The sequence below is a fragment of the Mauremys mutica genome, chromosome 7 (assembly GCF_020497125.1).
Source record: "Mauremys mutica isolate MM-2020 ecotype Southern chromosome 7, ASM2049712v1, whole genome shotgun sequence".
NCBI lineage: Eukaryota > Metazoa > Chordata > Testudines > Geoemydidae > Mauremys > Mauremys mutica.
Window position 1 is genome coordinate 7,131,012 of NC_059078.1, and position 20,180 is coordinate 7,151,191.

Below are 20,180 nucleotides of genomic sequence, written 5' to 3' on the forward strand. Positions count from 1 at the left end.
GAAGACAAACACAAACAACCTTTTATTGGCATCATACTCCCCTTCCCTCCCATGAAAGGGTCTCCCCATCTCATGCGCTTCGGGTGAGTCTACAAAAATATAGACAGAAAACATTCTCTGATAACTGAAAATCAACAGCTTTAAAAATAAGAAACAAAATCTGAATGAGACTCTTCCAATAAGGCCTGAAGCTATGTCTGCAAAACCCTGTAATATTTTGCAAAGGGGTGTGCTAACGTCCAGGTGGCCACCTTACAAATCTAAACCAAATAGGGATCCCCCCACTTTCAGAACCAATCCCATTCAGACCGAGCATGTCTTACTGGCCCTGGCACCTCTTCCGCAGCAGCAACGTAGGCCACTGATCATTTCCTTAATCTCCTTCCACATCCGTGACTTGGCTGACAACAGTATTCTCCTTAGTGCAGGATCAACACCCTCTGTGACTCCAAATTTGGCAATTCTGCCCAGCTAGAGCTACACTTCCCTAGACATGCCCAGAGAATGAAGACTTCCTTCCCTTTGATTCTTTAGGTTTGAGCAGGACGTGGGTGAGGCAATGTGCTGACTCACAGAGAAGCCTCAGCTCTGAAGTCTGGGGAAGTTCTTAGCACCATCCTGAGCTAGTGAAATACCAAACACAGCTCTTTATGTCAAGTAGCCTGTGGTTATCAGGCTACATGCCAAGCATATTGCTGCAGGAAGAAGTACCTTTCAAGGCAGCCAGTCTCAGACACGTCTGAAAATTAGATGAATTGTTCATGAACATTTTCTCCAGACAATATTTCTTCTCCCATCATCAAAACATTTCTGAATTTGAGATCTAGTATCTTTCTCAATGGAAAGGGGAACTCCTAAAAATGTTTAGCTTGAGAAGATCTGCTCTAGGAATTATTCTGGGGGCAGTTCTCTGGCCTGTGATAACAGGAGGTCAGACTAGATGATCACAATGGTCCCTTCTGGCCTTGGAATCTATGAATCTCCTAGCAGGATGAGATCTGAAAGCAGGAGCTACAGTTCCATAATAAAACCGAACTTGTCACATTTTTCTTTTAAACACAAATCTATATTGTGTTTTCTAACCAGACACCTTAGCATGTTTAGGGAGTGACTGCTAGTCTTGTCAATATTGCAAGCATCCCAAATGTCTCTCCTTCATCGGAACATTAGCAATGACAGAGATGGCAACATCTCTCCCCCAAGGCAGCATACATTTTTATTTATCAAAGAGATCGTAAATGAAATGTTCACAGCTAGGAATCTCAGGAGAACGAGGCAAAGTGTTTACCTTCCAACAGATGAGCCCTATAGTAAGAGTAATATATAAACAGAAGAGACAAGAGTAAAACACTTCACTCATTGTTTTTCAGGTAGCCAGATGTCAGGTGGTTTAAATGTGATTATTTATTATGTAAAATACAGACTAATAAAGCAAAGTTTCCTCTGAGCTGTATAGTTGATTCAGTGCAAGAGAAAACACAAGTCTTGCAACTAGATAACCAAAAGGAGCCGCAAACTGTGACCTCAATCTGCCTGTTAGTCCCTGTAAACGAATGTATATATTTTTTTAAGCAGGATCTATTCCTTATGCCCAGCACAAACACCTTTCGAGCAGGTATCGTAATAACGAACAAAGTCGTTATGACTATCAGGAAGCAACTTACAGCTCGTGCAGCTTCTGACAGAACTTCCAGCTCTCGGGGTTGATGTAGGATATCAAGTTGTTACTGAGGTGAAGTTGGTGGAGAGATGAGAGGCCGTAGAGAGAGCCGCTGTTCACTTGTGTCAGGCTGTTATACTCCAGGTGCCTATGAAGACAAGCAGGGTAAATGATAGACTATCCACACCGTCAGGCAGCACCAGTCACATTTTGATGCTGTTTAGGACCTCCAAAAAGAACTGGGAAACTTTCTATAAAACGTTCACTTTTCTTTTAAGCCCAGTTCTGTACATCTCGACACACATCCAAGCATGCAGCACACCTGCTGAGTAGGCAAATACAAGAACACGCAAGAGAAAAAAAAATATGGAGCTATTTAATCATCCTTTGTTCAGATGGGAAAAATTCCTCCCAGACACACTTCACGCCTTCTCCCAGTGTCAAACCAGGAGTTAGTTCCCAGAGCTCTGTTGCAACAAAGGCTAAATGGTATTGCCCAAACACTTTTATATTCTCCTAAAGAATTGGACAAAACTAATCATTGTGTATCCACAAGCTTCAAGAAGTCTCTGGCATTGTTATTTTATCTATCTTAGGGTTTTATACTGCTGCTCACCATCATAGCATTTGAGTGCCTTCCATGTAAAATCAACAGCAAAGTTTACTGGACCTCATGGAGTTTCTGGCACATCTCCCTTTTGGGGATCAACAGTATGTTGGGTTAGGATTTGGGTTTTTTGGGGGAGTGGGGGTGTTGGGGAATTGATAAGGATTAGGGAATAAAAAGGCGTTTGAACTGTGAGTGTCATTTATGCTGGAGAGGCCTTGCAATGTTTCCTAAAGAATACATAAATATATTTCAAGAGGATTCTACCATGTACATAAGGCATAAATGGTCAATTTGAAATCTTACTAGAGGAGCTCTGGTTGACCATGCTGTGGAAGGGGAGTGAGACTGTTGTTAAATCCTTCTGTCCAGCTTCCACTCAAAATCAATTCCATAGATGGTCACCTAATTACAGTGGTAATGCAAGGAGATTCTGCAATGTGAGGCAGCACGTGGCTATGTCCCCGTGCAGAGCCTCTTTGAAGTCAATGGGGCCCTGAGAGGCACACTGCAAGATCAGGGCTTTAGTTTGCACACAAATATACGTGAGGTCTCTGAAATAATCCCCACTGGAGGATGTGGACTGAACAGCTGGCTGGCAGTGGTCAGAAGACAGGGATCTCTGGGACCATATTCTAAGCAGTGTTGGATATATGGGTGTCGTATCTCCACGTAGCAGGAGGTGTTTCTCAGGACACTAAATGAGGGCAGCGTCCAAGAGACGAGAGCAGTGGGAATTTACCTGGAAACAGTAATTTATTCAACTCATGTAATCCGGTCAGAACCACGAGCCAAACTCAATACACTGACACAGGGATACAGGTTGCTGGAGAAAGGGGAAGGGTTATGTGTGGCAGCACCCTGGAATCCAGTGCACCCCTGGCACAGAAAGAGGCACCAGTAATGGCATTACACCTTCCCTTCCTTTTACAATCGCCGCAAGTAAAGCATTGTGGAGGTGACAAAGCAGAGCAGAGACTGGGTATCTAGTGGACGAGAGGCACAATCGAAGATCTCAGAGCACAAACATCCTCCACCTGCTGTTGTGTGACAGCAGGTCATAGGTCAAGAGTGCCCACCAGTCCCTGGCAGAACTGTGGGGGAAAGGAGGAGATCACAGGAGAAGTCCACACTGCACAGAGAAAATAAATCTTTCCCCCAACTTACAGAACTTGCATCTTGGCCAGACCCCAGAAGGCCCCGTCGGTCAGTTTGCTTATGTTGTTGCGCTGCAGCTTCAGAATGTCTAAGCTGTCCAATCCATGGAACGTCAGGCCTTCAATCAGGCGGATGCGATTCCGGTTTAACTCCCTAAAATCATCAACACCGTGGAAATGCATTAAATCCCAGTCCTTTGTCATGAAATCATCTGTGTGACACACAATGGGGAGGAGGAATGCCAACAACGTCTCCATGAACTGTTCCCAGGAGACAGCAGAAGGGCATCGGAAACGGGCCAGGAAAGTCACCGGGGCCCATTTCCTCTTAAACAAACTCCTTCTTTAGCAAACTCAGGGCTCAAATTTTCAGAGTATTTCCCAGAGCCCCGACCCAACCATTCATGGCTCAGGGCTTCAGCCCTGCGGATCTGAAAATATTTACCAGAGCTCTGCTCCAGCTGAATTTAAGCCCTGAGAAAATTCCAATATAAGGCAATAAGTAAAATGGATGTAGAATAGTATCCCCCCCATATGCTTTTCAGATAAGCTATTTATACTTTTCATCAACTGAGTTCAATCTTCACACTTCATCTGTTCCAACACAGAAGCACCATTCAAACACACACAATTAGGGATCAGCATTATATCCTTACAAACCTCTATTTATAAAGGCTTGTAACAGGCCTGTAAAAATTTACTCTGACAAACATATGTCAAGTGTGACCCCAGATGCAAGTTTTATTACTAGTTTGGAAGGATAACCTTCAGTTTCCTTGACAACTGAAGCCTTTTTCCCCCCTATATTAAGAAAGTAATAAAGAAAGAAACAAGACATTTCTGATGAAACCTCCAAAATGTTTTCTTTATTAAGCATTTTTTTTTTAAACTAAGGAAAGTTTAAATAAAATTTAGGCGAGCCAATTATTTCTGTGCACGATACTCACCAATAATACGTGAGTATAACTGGTGACTTGCCTTAACCTGTACCAAGGGCATTAGAACAGGCAGTTACAGATCATGCCATGAGTTAGGTCTAGGCACCAGGGTGAAATGCCAGCCCCACTAAAGTCAGTGGCAAAACTCCCACGGACTTCAATAGGGGCAGGATTTCATCCAGCCTGGTGTACTAAGAACAGATGTATCGATTTAAACAGGAAGGTCAAACTTTCATACTACATTCAAATCTGCCTCCAATTTTGCACCTGCAAAAATGCCTGTGCTCCTACATCGTGTGTGTACAGCAGTTACCTGGACCCCAGCTTGCTGGGTGCAAAACCAACCCAATGGAGGCGCCTTCTCCACTTCCCAGTAGGAGCCAAGGTAGCAGCTGTCACAGGGGAATACACAGGGCTGTTTTGTTTTGTTTGTTTGTTGGGGGCGGGGTGGGTGGGGGTAGAAGCAGCTGCTTTCTGATTTTTGGGGATTAAAACTCAGCTTTAATGCTATCCTAACATCCTTTCTGAGCACGACTGAACGACTACTTCAGGCTTGCCACTTCCGGCTCTGCAGCATTGCTAGCGATACCACTCAACCATACTTCACCTGAGAAGTTATAGAGGATTAATTCTAAAACTCCAGCTACAGCATCAATACCACTTTGTGTGCAGTTCTATATGGGTAGATGTTCATTCCTATATCCATACAGGGGAAAATTAGACTCATTTGAAAACCTTCCTACTAAGGGGCTTAGGAGCTCAAATACCACTGACTCTCCACGGAAAGCGCTCCTAAATCAGTGTTTCTCAAACGGGGGTCACCGCTTGTGTAGGGAAAGCCCCTGGTGTGCCGAGCCGGTTTGTTTACCTGCCCCGTCCGCAGATCCGGCCCATCGGGGCTCCCACTGGCCGCAGTCCCTCGGCCCGAACCACCAGGGCCGGCTTTATGACCCGCAGGGCCCGATTAGAATACTTGGCAGCGGGGCGTCCGCTCTGGGTTTTCTGCGGCACCGAAGGACCCCCCGCCACTGAAGACCCCCGGTGCGGGGCCTCCTTAGGTGCGGGCGCAGGGCCCGATTCCGGGGAATCAGATGAATCGGCTTAAAGCTGGCCCTATGCACCACTTCCAGCAGCTTTCATTGGCCCGGAGCAGCGAACCACGGCCAGTGGGAGCCGCGATCAGCCGGACCTGCAGATGGGGCAGGTGAACAAACCGGCCCAGCCTGCCAGGGGCTTTCCCTGCGCAAGCGGCGACCCCAGTTTGAGAAACACTGTCCTAAATAGCTTAGGTGTTCTTCAAAACTTCCTGGTAGATGTTCAGTGCTGACGGAAACGTGAATCCTGTATGCATCCAAGGGCAAATTTACACCCATGGTTGTACGCAGTCAAGCATCTCATAAGCAAGCTTCCCAAGGGACAAGCAAAATGTGGCTGGGTAGTAGGAGGAGTCACGGGCGGTGGGTGAACCCCCCACTTCAGGGAGGCTAGTCTCCCAGCCCTGCCCCCACCTGCTGGAGTTCTAAGCCCCTCCACCCCACGGCCAGAGCCCTGGCTGGCTCGCCCCAGCTTCCCCGAGCTGCCTGACCCCCTGGTCACCCTAGCCGCTCTGGCCAGCCCCACCCCCGGGCCGCCCCGAGCCACCACAGCCCCTGGCCTGAGCCCCGAGCTCCAGGCCACCAGCCAGCCTCAGGGGGGAAGCAAAGTGAGAGCAGGGCCTCAGGGCAGAGCATGGGCAAGGTCTCCCCTGACCTTCGATACCCACTGACCATGACTAAAGTTTGAACAAAACTAGGCTCTTTGGGTTTACTTAATAGGGTGGTGATGATTTGCCATTTAGAGGGACTGGTTTCAAGCTTATCTATGGTGTTTTGTGCAAACAGAGCTTGATCCTAAGCCTATCAAACTCAGCAAAAAGACTGCGGCAGGCTTTAGATCTGCCCTGTAAAGGGGAAAAGCTAAAACTATTAGATTGACTGTTTGCACGTAAGGCACATTTATAGATGCACATGTAGATCTCTGCCTGTGTAGCTCCCGCTGTACCGCAGCCAAGACAACAGCAACGTGTGTGTTAGCTCATCGAAAGTACTATTTTGTCCGCTCAAATATCACTGCACAGTTTAACAACCTTCCTTTGTTGCATTTTTACTGCCACATAAAGATACCTGTGTGGTCTCGAAAACATAACGCTGTCACTCAGCTCTTTCTGCCCACTTGCAAAACACATATTTTTCCCCAACCAAAAATTTTTACTGGCTGCTTTAAGGGAAAGAGATATATTTGATACTGTAAAGAGCTGAGAGGCTGATCAGTTACATTATTTTCATCTAAAAAGAGTGACCTAAATAAGTGAATAGGTACAAGACGGACAAACACCCCATCCCCCACTCTCTTAATTTGTTTTATTAGGTGTCGCCATAGGACTATTAAATATAGCTTATTCCAAGTTTTATAGATGCAGGGTGAGGAAGGGTTACATTTGGTGTGTATGTCCTCAGGGAAATTTTGTCTCCATAAAGTTTGGTTAACCTTAATTAAAGTGCACATTTCTACTCACAGTTGTGTTAGCCTGGGTAGCTTGAATGCCTTAACAGGAAGCAGGGTGATCCTGTTTTTACTCAGTCGAAGTGTTAGCAGGGACCGTGACAGACTATCAAAAGCACCAGGCTCCAGGGTGCTGATTCTGTTGCTCCCCAGGTTGCTGTAATAAATCAGCACAGAAAACGTAACGGTTGTGTCAGAGGCCTTCGTTGTTAGTTATCAGCCTTTGCTTGGCCTCCACACGGGCTGGTGAAATTAGTCACATTACATTGGAACCGAGCAGGTTTGGGGACAAATAAAAACAAAACACACTTTCCCAAAGCACGTTGCCAGCGCCTAGCAACGGACGGTGCTCAGTGTCCCTTCAGAGATGCTCAGCACCACCTACTCCAATGAAGGAGACAGTCGGTGGGCTCACTGTCAGACCCGCAGCATACAGGGGCCATTGCTGTCACCCCATTCTGATGGCCTCCAGTCAGAGGAGTAGGATCAAACCCACAGCAGACACACGCCTATGCACAAACACGGCTTATGAGCAGAACCGGTGGAGGCTGTTTTAAACGTATGCTGAAGCATCATGATTTTGCGCCTTCTAGGAAACACCTAACGTAGTATCACTGACCACATACACATTAGGGTTACTCTGTATTTTCCCTGCATGGCTCCAGGGAAGCTCGTTAGGCTCCCACTGACTGCTGGTATATATGGCTATAAAAACAAGGGTTACCCAACGTCCATTTTAACCTGACTACGTGGTCACAAGGAAAACAGACACTTTCCCCCAGATGCAGATGTCTGATTTCAGAAGCAAGGCACAGACCTCAAGGTAGACAAACACCTGTCCGGGATGGTCTAGGCTAGGGATGCTTAATCCTGCCTCAGCCTGGGGGTGGACTAGCCACCCTCTCTTCCAGCCTTACGTTTCTAGGGTTCCCATTATGGAAGAGCTGTCCCTGCTCTGGATAGTTGTTTTGGCTTCAGGTTTCCACAGCAATGCAGGATGCCCGCACCTGAAGGGCACAGGTGCCTTTCTCTGTCACTGTACACCACTCCCAGTGCAGCTGGCAAAATGACGTCCCGGCATTATTCACAGATACACCAGATAACAGAAAGACAAGGCTGGAGTGGGGTACGGGTGGGGAACAGGGACACAACTGGCTGAGTTTTAATTCACTGTTGCATTTAGAACCCACAATTATAATGCTCTATTTGAAATGTTTGTTAGCAACCCTTTTCTAAAGGCAATTTTAAAGGCCTCCTTTTTGCTGCGGTAACTCGACTAATGCTCTTCTGAACAAGAAGAACTTACAGCTCCTTTATGGGAAGTCCCTGTGGAAAGCAGCTGCTTCGTATTTCCGTGATGTCATTGGAACTCAGGTCCAACGTTTCCAGGGCAACGTAAGGCTTCAGTTGACTTGCTTCAATGCTGCGGATCCTGTTGTGATGCCTGAAACAGACAGGATGAGAATTGGAGAGAATCAAGTTTCCTTAAAGAAAAAAATATAACCAGAGAGAACAATTGATTCCATCACTCGCCAGTTAGCTTTCCACACTGGTATTTAATGTATTTCTGAAACAACAGTCCAATCAGAAACCAATGTCAGAGATACATACGCTGGCTGGCCCCCTGCTGCTTCTCTGGCTAGTCAGACTGTAGTAAATCACAAACATTTGGAGATTTTTCTATTTTGGTAGAAGACTTTCTTTGCTAACTACCGAGTCCACTGATGCATTTTCCTTCCAGAGATTTGGGCCCAATTCTGGATCCCTTCCATATCCTTAACTCCCAAGATAAATGTATTATTAAGAGAGACTGCAGGATTGGGATTGTCACAGGAATTCTCCCAGTGTCACCTGATGATCTAGCAAATTGCCAAAATTCCAACACACACAGGCTGGGATTTTTCAAAGGGAGATAAAGAGAAACCCAAATCCCAGTGAAAGCCTCTGGGGGTTGTTTGCCTAGTTGTGAGGCCCTCTTCAAAAGTCCCAGCTCTAAGCTACAATTACAATGATTTCTAACACATAGAAACAGTATCCAGGGGCTTGATCCTGCAATCACTTCCTAGCATATTGTTTACCACCATAGACCAAACAGTGAGCTTAGAATAACTCTCGGCACTAAACATTGCACTCAGCAGTGTTTGTAGGATCTGGCCCCAAAGTAATGATTCAAGCCAGCTGCATTTTCATCAATAGTCTGGAGATTTAACATTGGAATTGTTTTGCTCACAGAAAGCATTACAAATCACTCACTGGATTTCCACAGCTGTCAAACAACTGAAGAGCTCCAAATCTGTTTGCACCTGGAGAGTTTAGTTTTAAAATAAAAAGCTCTCTTTTTTCTTTCTAACTCCTTTTTGGCCTGACTCAGAAGGAAGAACAGCAACCAAACTTTAAAATCTCTCTCAGTATGCTGGGCATTAGACACAAACAGTAAAGCAGATGACTGACATGAATTTAGATCAGCATGAACAGTCATTGCTATTACCGGCAAGGCTGAAACAGACAGCTCTAAATAGAGACATTCACAGACACTTGAGAACCTGCTGAATAATAAGAGATAGTAAAGTGATTTCAGACAACAGCTTAATCACACCAGCTACCCTCTAAGTAAAGGGAGAGAGGTGGGGAGCCAGCAGCCAGCCAAAGCATTCTTGAATGCAAAATGGGAACACTAGGCTCTCCAGATCCAGAGGAATCTCTTTTAAACAAACACTTGGGATCCAATATTCACATGTAGGGATTTATCTTTGAACATGTCCATCTCCCTCTCTCTGTTTCCAGACCTTCCCCGGCTTTTATAAATCCAGACAAAACCCTTTAAAAGAAGCCCACCTCAGTGAATTGAAAATGTTTTTCACGAATGGTGAGGAAAGGTAAGAGCACAATGCCCTCTTTCCCTCTCGTTAATAAAAAACGGATTGCTTCTCCACAGATTAAACTGGTGGTTTAAAGAGACACTGCGTCAAATTTAAATTAGTCAGTTTCAAACATTCCACTGTCTGATGAATCGCCCTTGGAATAGGATAGGCCTGATTCTCATTTATGCCTAGGGTAAAATTAGCAAAAGGTGTCTCAATGGTTTAGGAGTCTAAATCTCATTGAAAGTCAGTGGGATTTAGGATCCCAAGTCACTTAGCCACTTTTGAACATTTTATCCTAAGGCCCTTTTTGCACCATCCTGGCCATGAAAAGGGGTCTAACGGTGAGGAAAGCCCCTTTATATGCTGCCAAAGTGGCATAAATAGGCCTTAGAATAAATGAGAGTCAAGCCCTGCATCCTGAAATTAAAAAAAAAAAATCCTTAAAAACATTTGAAATGACTTATTTTTGCTCTCCTTGTTGATATATGTAAAGGTCATTTTAGCAAAGAAGAAAAACTTCGGCCTTCTCATTCCTGCAATGAATTCTACATGAGAGGGATCCCTGAGCCTCGACGGAGCTCCAGAGGGTATGTCTACACTGCAATAAAAGCCCCACAGCTGGAGCCTGAGCGTCTTCACAGCAATTTTTAACCCTGAGCTCCTGAGCCTCACTCAGCGGACCTGAACCAGCCACAGGTTTTTTAATCCCCATGTAGACATACCCTGATACTGTATATTCTGATTGTATGCCTAAGGGAAAACAGTGAAATTGACTATGCAAAAGGAGCTGTCATATCCATAAATTAAACACCCGGAAAAAAGAATTTATATTACACCAACTGCCCTGTGTTAATAATCTGAATTTGTCACTTCAGCAAACTCCAGTTTTCAGACAGAAATATGATTTTTCGAGCTGACAGGTTCCCTTTCAAATGAGTGCAACAAGAGGTAATGTTAAAACAAACTGTGGCTAAGAGCCCAATTCAGGAAGCACCTAAGCACATGCCTAACTTTAAGCAACACACTTAAAACCATTTCTGTTCAGCAAAGCATATAATTAAAAGATAAGCACATTCTTAAGTGCTTTGCTAAACAGGAATGAACTTAAGCGTGCGTTTCAAAGCTGTGCTGAATCAGGGACTATGCGTTCAACTCTGATCTCAGACCTACTATTGGAACCACAATCAGAATCTAGCTGTAAATTACCAGGAATTGTAGATTCATACAAAAGAACACCAAGAATCTATAAATTACCTGCTGATTACTAAACACAAAAAGCAGCAACTCTAAGGGATCGAAAGCATGAAACGGCTTCAGACGTGCACAGCAGTTTAGAAGTAGAAACAGATGTCATTTATTGGAATATTAATATTACTGTATGTATATCATGCATCAAAAGCACAATGTCCCAGAGTTTACCACAGGGCCCAGTTTAAGAAGGAAAGGAAAAGGTGGGTGAAGTGTAAGATACTATTTTGACCTGAGCCATATTCAAGCAGTTTCCAGGTGACTTCTGTCCATTCAGCTGTTGCTTTTTCTTGTGCTGCAGCTGGTGGATTAAGGGGTGTGCATTATTTCACATAGGAAAGCCAGGCCTCTCTCTCTCTCTCTCTCAAAAATGGGCCAACGGCAAGGAATGACTCTCAGCACCACCTCCAGCCAGTTCCAGCTGGGGAACGTCAGACAGCTTGCTGCAAGCGCTGCGCCATCTCAGAACAGCGCACTTCAAACAAACCCAGCCCCGATGACTTTTCCTATACACAGCGTGTGATATAAATACAACTTATTCCAAACCTTCACCAGCTTGATTACATTTTCTTTTTCGTGCTTTCAATAGACACTGAAACACGGTTTAACCCTTCCCATTATTGCTTGGGGCTTTTTTTGTTCAGTTTCCTTCGTTACCATTCCCCAGGCAATTTGAAAGCAGAGTAAATTGTGAGGACATTATGCCCCTCTCTCTCCCCCTTTGCAATGCCTGGGAAAGAGGGGGATTTTACTGGGTACCTGTTATCTTAACTTCCTAGACTGCACAGGTTACAGATGAAATTTTAATGAAAATACTTGATCAGCCTTGAAACACAAATAAACGGTGCTTTACTGTCTCATTTCAGCCATTGTTACCATAAGAGTACAAGATGACTATGCTTAATATGAGATCCAGTAATTAGAGCCAGGACTTGCAACCAAGTCTCTGACCACCTAGCTTCCAGCTCTGGTACTGACTCATGCCTGCGGCATGTCACTTGACTCTTTTGTACCTTCAGTTTATTCATCTGGCTTGACCAGGATGCTGTGAGGCTAAATTCATTCAGGTCTGTAATGACTGTAAAAGACTTTCACCTGAAAGGTGCTAAATGAGCAAAATATTCTAAGTGCAAAGTAAATCCTACATGCTGCGCTATGTTAGCTTTACTAGTCTTTGTACGGCTGTGGAACGTGCCTACCGGTATTCCAAACTATTCAGATGAACCTCCCAAACCATCCACTCCCCAACCCAGCCAAAAGCTGAGAACCCGTTTCCAACAAGTAGTGAATACTTCCTTGGCACTCTTCGGCACTGCTCAATTGCTTAAAATTTAAAAAGCAAATGGAATGTTCAAAGGAAACAAAGAGAAGGGTTTGGGGAGAGGGAGTTGTTTTTTTAAGTGCGGGGAAAGACAGGTGGTGCAAGTTCAAAAGATCACAGCATTTCCAGGAATCCAGGACTGTGTTTTAGAAGTAAAGTTACACCTTAATCCCCTAGTGCTAAATGTTTCAGTGACTATTTATTGATAAACAGGCTGGTGAGGCATTTCCCACTGGTACTAACTGAAAGAAAATTCACCTTTCACTGCTACAAAGGGCTTTTTTTTATAAAATAAAGGTGCACTGGCCAATTCAACTTAGGGTGTAGTTAGGGTGACCAGATAGCAAGTATGAAAAATCGGGACAGAGTGTGGGGTGGTACCAGGCACCTATATAAGAAAAATCCCCAAATATCAGGACTGTCCCTATAAAAATCAGGACATCTGGTCACCCTAGTGTAGTTAAACCAGTGCGGAAAGTTGTGTGGACTTCCTTATTTAGGATTTAATCAGGCTTATTTCAGTTTAGATTCACTCTATTAGGAACCAGTTTAAGTTAAGCAGAAGCAAGCCACTCTTCAATGGAAAATAAGAGGGTTTGCACAAGTTTAAATCAGTTAAAATGGGTTTAAATTAGATCAGTGCAAATTTCTCAAAGAGACAAGGCCTGAGTCGATGCTGTCTGGGCTCTATTAGTGTGCAGTGCAAATGTTTAATGTGAGAGAAGAGTGGAGAGGCAGGGAGAAATCGCATGTTTAGCCTTCATCTAGTGTCAGTTTACAGTGCTGGCTGGGCTCTGGGGAGAAAAAAATCGAATACAGCAAACCTATTAAACCAACACCTGTTATAAGCATCAAAAATAAAATCAAGCTTCAAAAGAGAGAGAGACTTGAGCGAATATGCATTTCAGCTACAGTTCTAGTAACGTTCAAACACATTGTCAGAATGAGCATAAAGTGGGAGTTTAGGAACAACTAAAGGGCAGAAAAATCTAGGGATAAAAAGTCACTTTTTACTCTTGGGTAATATTTTCAAAATGGTCAAGTACCAAAGGAGCCAGACCTCCCGGGCAAGGAGAATTATAGGCGCTTGCTACTGAAGGACACTCAAGGGCTGATGTCAGGGAAAGGCCAGGCAAAGAGGGCATGGTCAAGAGTTAGATCAAAGACAGTGTTACATGAGATGGATCAAATATACCGTGACTAACTGATGCCTGGAATTACACGCCATCATTCTGCTCACTCTCTGGCAGCGACCCCCACCCCAGTTCCCAGGGAGGTTAGAAGAGGCTGACAGCATTAAGACCCGCTTCCCTTAGAAACAGGGGAGAAGATTCATGGCACAGGTCCCCGCTGCTGTCACCTCAGACAAAAGTGCCATCTGTTCAGCCCACATTTTCCATACCTGTCCTATAAGTAGAGCATAAAAGCCACCCTTTCTCACTAGCCTCTGCTAGATGGGCAGATTTCTTCACAAGTATGAAGGGGGCCTAAACAACCCATATCTGTAGATTTGTGCTTTAATTTAAAATAAAAAATTACATTTCTAAAACACTGTCATGAAGAAAAGTTTCCACAGGTGAGCTGAATGCAAAGCAAATCTGCCATTGCCTTCCTGAGTCTGCAGTCAGGCATCTCTGGTGCCTCAGCTGCTGCTCTTAGCTTTGCCAAATAGCCACAGAGTGAAAGTGAAACTCTGGTTAGTCTCATTGTGCTATTCAGCACCCTGAGGCCTGCAGAGCATAATGGTCAAGAATAATTCTGGTTTCACACTGCTGCTGCTTGGCATAGCTGTGAGCATCAGCAGAAGCAGAGGCTACAGCTAATCACAAGGGAGGAGTATCCAAAAAAACATGAAGTTGGGTAGAGTAACAGAGACCTTTCATTTCTCCCCTTCCCACAGCAGCCATGATGCTGAAGGAAGCGGGGGGGAGAGAGTGACCGAGACAGATACCTTCCCCAAGGCTCCCCCTTGCAGACAGGAGGCTTAGAGCAGGGAGGAGAGTCAGGTTGCTCTCCCTTCCAGCAATGGGAGAGTGGAGGCAGCAGAGTTTCAAATTCATCACATAACTTAATCAGAGGCTGGTATGAAAACAATGGAGTCCTCAAGCAGGGTAAAGTGACTGCAGCACATGGGTAGAAATCTCAGCCTCCTCCTTCTGCACATGAGCTTTGGGTAGCTGGGAGATGGCCGGGCTTTCACTAAGGCACTATCTCTGGACCTTGATGGTACCTCCACCTGCCCTGCACCTACCTCTAGATACTATACGTCCAGGAAGTTTTTCAAGCCCTGAGCCCTGGATCGAGTATAATTAGATATGGTGCGTTTTCAGTTTGATTGGATTGCATCTAACTGCTGCAAAATGAGGAACATGAAAAGCATCTGTCTTCCCCTCCACCACATCTTTAAACCTAATTTAACCTGAATCTTGGGGTTACATTTTCCATCCTCAGAAAATTATGGGGCAGAGACCTAGCTGGTGCACATGGATACAACGCCACTGAAGTCAGCTGAAGATATGCCCCTGGACAATTATTTGTGGTGTATGTCTGTATCTCTTTAAAGGAAAGAAAAAAGCCCTGAGAAAACTATAAATCAACTCAATGGCAATGGGGGACAGAGGGAGAATGTGTTTGTAAGTCAGTTCATATGTTTTGAACTATGCAATAAACCAGGAGGATAAAGCTTCTCATGTGACCCTAAAAATATTACTATTCAAAGCTTTGTTCTTTAAAAGTATGTTATTCCAGCAGAACTCCACCACTTTATTGGAGGCAAAATATTACCCCTGGAATGAAATCAGGTTAGTTATATGAAGGGAAGCGCACGAGAGATTAACTGATTTGCCAAAGGATGTGCAGAAAGCCTGTAGCGGGGTTGGGCAGAGAGCCCAATGCTTTAGACTCCTAATCCCATGCTTTAGCCACGAGATCATCCTTCTCCCAGCAAACTTAAATGGCTAAGTATTTATGAATAATAAATATCATTGGTCACGCTATACAAATAATCCTTTGCAGCCCAATTCTGCCGGCAGGTGCGTCTAACTTGCATGCACTACATCAACGTTTCTCAACGACCAGTCTGGGGACTGGTGCCAGTCCCTGAGATCTCCCTGGCACCATTTAGGAAGGCAGCAAGCTGATCTCTGGTATCAAAAAGGTTGAGAAGTACTGCACTACATCATGTCACTCTGCACATCATCACCTATAAGGTTTAGTGTCTTTTACCATCAGAACAAATTGTACATGTTTGTCAGCAGTCCAACCTCCCCATAATGAACACATGCTGTATTTATTTAAAGAAACAGGGCCGTTGTCATTTTGGAGCAAAATTGCGTGGGTTAGTCTCCGGGCAGGAAGCGAGTATCCATATAAGCAACCCCCACTTTTCTCAGATGTTCTAAATCATCAGTTCCCTGGGGAATTTTGGCAGATTCTCGTGCTGCTGCAGATATAGCCCCAGCTCTGTTTGTTCAGGTGGAGATCACACGCACAACAAGAGTAGACCACTTGCAAAACTAGCAGACATTGCACTCTAGGGCACTGCACAAGTTGTGTCAACCAGCTTCCTAACTAGATAGTACTCTCCAATACTCACACAATCTGCAATCCCCAGCAGTCAAACTGCCTTTCACCGCAGAGGTATTCCACGGCCTCCTCTCTCCTCAGGGCTCCTTCCAGCTTGGACTTTATAATGTGCATAATACAAAAACTCTCCCCATTTTCTGCTGGGTTCTTACAGCCATCATGTAATAAGCACAAAGCAAGGAACACAAGTGGCAGATCCACTCAAGCTAAATTCAACTTACTACACATGTAACCATGGCATAAGGTCTATTCCAGGGGTGGCCAACCCGTGGCTCCGGAGCCACATGCGGCTCTTAAGTTAATATGTGGCTCTTTGTACAGGCACTGACTCCCGGGCTGGAGCTACAGGCGCCAACTTTCTAAAGTGCTCCCTGCTCAACCCCTGGCTCTGCCCCAGGACCCGTCCCCACTCCACGACTTCCCCCGGCCCCACCCCTTCCCCTGAGCTTGCCCTACCCTCGCTCCTCCCCCGCAGAGCCTCCTGCACACCACAAAACAGCTGATCGCGGCGGGCGGGAGGTGCAGGGATGGAGGGTTAGGTGTTGATCGGCGGTGCTGCTGGCGGGTGGGAGACACTGGGGGCGGGAGCTGACGGGGGGCTGCTGCTGACATGTTACTGTGACTCTTTGGTAACGTATATTGGTAAATTCTGGATCCTTCTCAGGCGCAGGTTGGCCACCCCTGGTCTATTCTATGCCCTGTACATCCTCTCCACTGACAATGGTACAGTGTAGTGATCCCTGAGCAACTGTGCTCACTAGCTTTTGGGTTTTCCTTCGTCAGGCTACGTTTGGCCATCGCAACAGCAGTTGAGGACGGATGTGTGTTAAGTAAACTCTCCCCAGCTATAAGCAGGCCGCGGCGGGAGGGTGTGAGGAAAATCACAAAAGACACCCCCAGTTTGGGAGTAGAGTCAGAACACTGCTCACAAAACTCTGGTGAGTTTATTGCATCCCCTGACGAATAATCCAAGGGGGCCACTACCCAGAAGGTTTATTCTCCTTTCCGACAGTGGGCATGAGGTTTTGTGCCAAGCAAGCAGAGGGCAGCTGAACCCCCCCAGAAGTCTCAGACATATCTTAGAGCAGTTCTGTGGGGAAAACAGAGACAGACATGGAAGCTTCAGATTGAACACTTTCTTACTATGAGCTGTGGATACTTGATGCTTTTGTTAGGAGCAAACAGTCCTCCACAGCCCTCTCGTGCTAACACAAGTGTGCAGAGAGTAGGACAAGCCATGGTGATGGCAAGCACACCTCTCATGTGCCACATGCAGCTCTGCAGTGGGCGTTTGGGGATGTAGTCACTGGATGCAGACATATGGATCCATGTGCACAGGCAGGACACAAGCTAATTCAGCTGCCCCGGAGTAGCCTTGAGGGTTGGGGAATTCCTTCTCCAGCCCTCCCTCACCGCCTCAGCTCCAAAGGACACAGGCTATCTACATGCTGGGGCCAGGTGTAAGGCCTGAGGCAGACACAGCTCTATCACTGAATGCTCTCCATGTGCCGAGGCAGGAAAACTACATTGCTTCGCTGTCCCGTTTGGAATGTTGCTTTTGCAACAATAAGGGTGAGATATTTACTCACTTCGACCCACACCCCAATGGGGCATTAAATATCACAGACCCTCATAAGTCGGACCCCCTAGCATCATCTGTCTTACACTTCATTGGTAAGTGACACTTTGTACCCCTGTCTTGCTGCACTCTGGTAATTCCCCTGCACATTTCCGAGAGTGGCATGGACACCCAAGGTTCTGGCAGCTGCTAACTGATGTAAAGAGCAAGTAAAAAACAAATGCCAACCAACCCAAAAATACCCAGGAGGAAGAGCAGGAGACAAGTTTCTTGCTGGGCTGTTGTCCACAGGAGATTTGGGCACCCAACACTTCAGAAAATTAGGTTGGGGACATTTAGCGCCAGGAAGCAGTGGGGAAATGGGATTTTCCTGGTTGTCCCTTTGCACATAGCCTGACAGCTGCCTTCAAGTAGAAAGCACATTGGCTATTTTGGCAAGATTTTGGAGGGCCAGGGTACAAGCCCCCAACCCCATTGGAAGGAAGTGCCACACAAACTGTTCCAGGGGAGTCAACGGGTCTACTTGTGTGAGACCAGTGTGACTAAAGGGTTCCTCATCCGGTCCCGCGTGATTTGAAAGAAAGATGATGAGCTGGGGTTTGTTGAGCTGAAGATGGAAAACTCCCCCAGGTTGTAAAAGTTTTGCTCCCACACAACTGAGCTCTCCGCATTACAGGAATCAGAGAAACACAACTCGCTACCAAACCACCACATCTGTAGGATATCCCTTTCCAGCTCATTTCCACAGGCCCAGACAGGTTCTTGTCTAAATCCCCACCTCCAGCAGCTAACGCGCCCTGGCTCATCAGCCCCATGGATGTGCGTGCACACATGCGCGTAGAGATTACTTCGTCTAAGAGTCGCATTACCTCAGCTTCTGCCATGAGCCAAACAGTTTCACAGGGAGCCTCCAATGTCCGACTGATGATGGGGGGCCCACATGTTTTCCTACATCAATAGGGAGGGTCCAGAGAAGAGCAACAAGAATGATTGAGAACATGACCTACGAAGGAAGGCTGAAAGAATTGGGTTTGTTTAGTTTGGAAAGAGAAGACTGAGAGGGGACATGATAGCAGTTTTCAGGTATCTAAAAGGGTGTCATAAGGAGGAGGGAGAAAACTTGTTCACCTTAACCTCTAAGGATAGAACAAGAAGCAATGGGCTTAAACTGCAGCAAGGGAGGTTTAGGTTGGACATTAGGAAAAAGTTCTTAACTGTCAGGGTGGTTAAACACTGGAATAATTTGCCTAGGGAGGCTGTGGAATCTCCATCTCTGGAGAGATTTAAGAGTAGGTTAGATAAATGTCTATCCAGGATGGTCTAGACAGTATTTGGTCCTGCCATAAGGGCAGAGGACTGGACACAATGACCTCTCGAGGTCCCTTCCAGTCCTAGAATCTATGAATAACCACAGGGAAGGGCACATTTATTCATCTCACAGCCCCACCAGGTTGCCAACGTCTCGACAGGTGGAATCTGTAGCGCTTCCCACCAACTTGAAAAGCGTGCCTGGTTCTAAGAGGTGATCAGAGAATGCTGCACTTCTAGCTTTAAAATCATTAACATCGGGCTACAGGAACTGTACACAATTGCCAGGGCTTAAGACACCGATTGATTAAATAGCTCAGTGAAGGTGGCCGGTAATTATTCTAACACTGCCTTTGTAATGTTCATAGTGCTCGACTTTCAAACTAAAGAGCAGGAAATAATGTTAAAATGGCAGAGCCACTGGAAGGCCACACATGGTAATAACGGAACAAATCCCCTTGCGGGAAAAGAAAGTATAGAATTTAATAGACAATAGCCTTTTGATGGAAAACATTCCCCTACAGACTTACCAAGCCTCTATAGTATTCCATAGATTGGGCTAAAAATTCAGCAGAAAAAACACCGTTCTCTACAGAACTCAGAGAAATCCTCCTGGTGTCATCTCTAATAAATCTGATAACTTTTCAGGGCACAGTAACAGACCCAACCAGACTCCAGCCAAATACTCTATACCTTTTTGTTGACCTTCAGCAAATACCTTAGGCTTGGTCTACACTTGGGGTGAGCAAACAGCAAATGTGAAAAATCAGGACAGGGGGTGGGGGGTAATAGGAGCCTATATAAGAAAAATACCCCAAAATCAGGACTGACCCTATAAAATTGGGACATCCAGTCATTCTACCTACACTACATACGTACTTCAGTAGAACTACGTCACTCCGGGTGTGAAAAATCCACCCCCCTGAGTGACGTAGTTATATGGACCTTAACCCCGCTGTGTAGACAGCACTATGTCAGTAGAAGAGCGGAGGTGGAGTCAATAAGCTGACAGAAGAGCTTTCTGCCGTTGGCTTAGAGCATCTTCACCTGCCGCACCACAGCTGTGCCGATGTAAATCTGCAGTGTAGACCTGCATGTTTTATATGCATCTGTCTTTTTCAGTCTCCCGGACTCTGCCTGCACCTCATTGCATATGATTCCTCTAGCTCTTCAGTGAACTCACGCGTCACTTGATATCATTTAATCCTCACACCCAGACGCTGGCATTCTGAAGTACCCCACAACAACCCCTTGGACGTAACCCCAACACGCTGTGTGTATGCTGTTGCCTGATCCTTTAAGGGGTAATAATAATTGTATTGATTGCTAATCGATATTAATTAATGAGCTGAGAGTAACAGGGTTCTTGTCC

At 45.6% G+C, this 20,180-nt stretch overlaps 1 protein-coding gene and 1 long non-coding RNA gene across 2 annotated transcripts in view; one reads left to right on the top strand and one right to left on the bottom strand.

Moving 5' to 3' along the window:
- The window catches only part of LRIG1 (leucine rich repeats and immunoglobulin like domains 1), a 130,892-nt gene that overhangs the window by 31,661 nt on the left and 79,051 nt on the right, over positions 1 to 20,180 (bottom strand). The window contains exons 4-7 of the mRNA XM_045023689.1: positions 8,210 to 8,347; positions 6,917 to 7,060; positions 3,435 to 3,578; positions 1,665 to 1,808 (exon numbers count right to left, since the gene is read on the bottom strand). Of these exons, the coding sequence (XP_044879624.1) occupies positions 1,665 to 1,808; positions 3,435 to 3,578; positions 6,917 to 7,060; positions 8,210 to 8,347 (570 nt within the window). The remainder of the gene's footprint in view (positions 1 to 1,664; positions 1,809 to 3,434; positions 3,579 to 6,916; positions 7,061 to 8,209; positions 8,348 to 20,180) is intronic.
- On the top strand, positions 8,301 to 10,605 carry LOC123374144. The gene is made up of 3 exons (XR_006581015.1): positions 8,301 to 8,455; positions 9,688 to 9,779; positions 10,261 to 10,605. It is a non-coding gene; the product is annotated as an uncharacterized LOC123374144 (long non-coding RNA).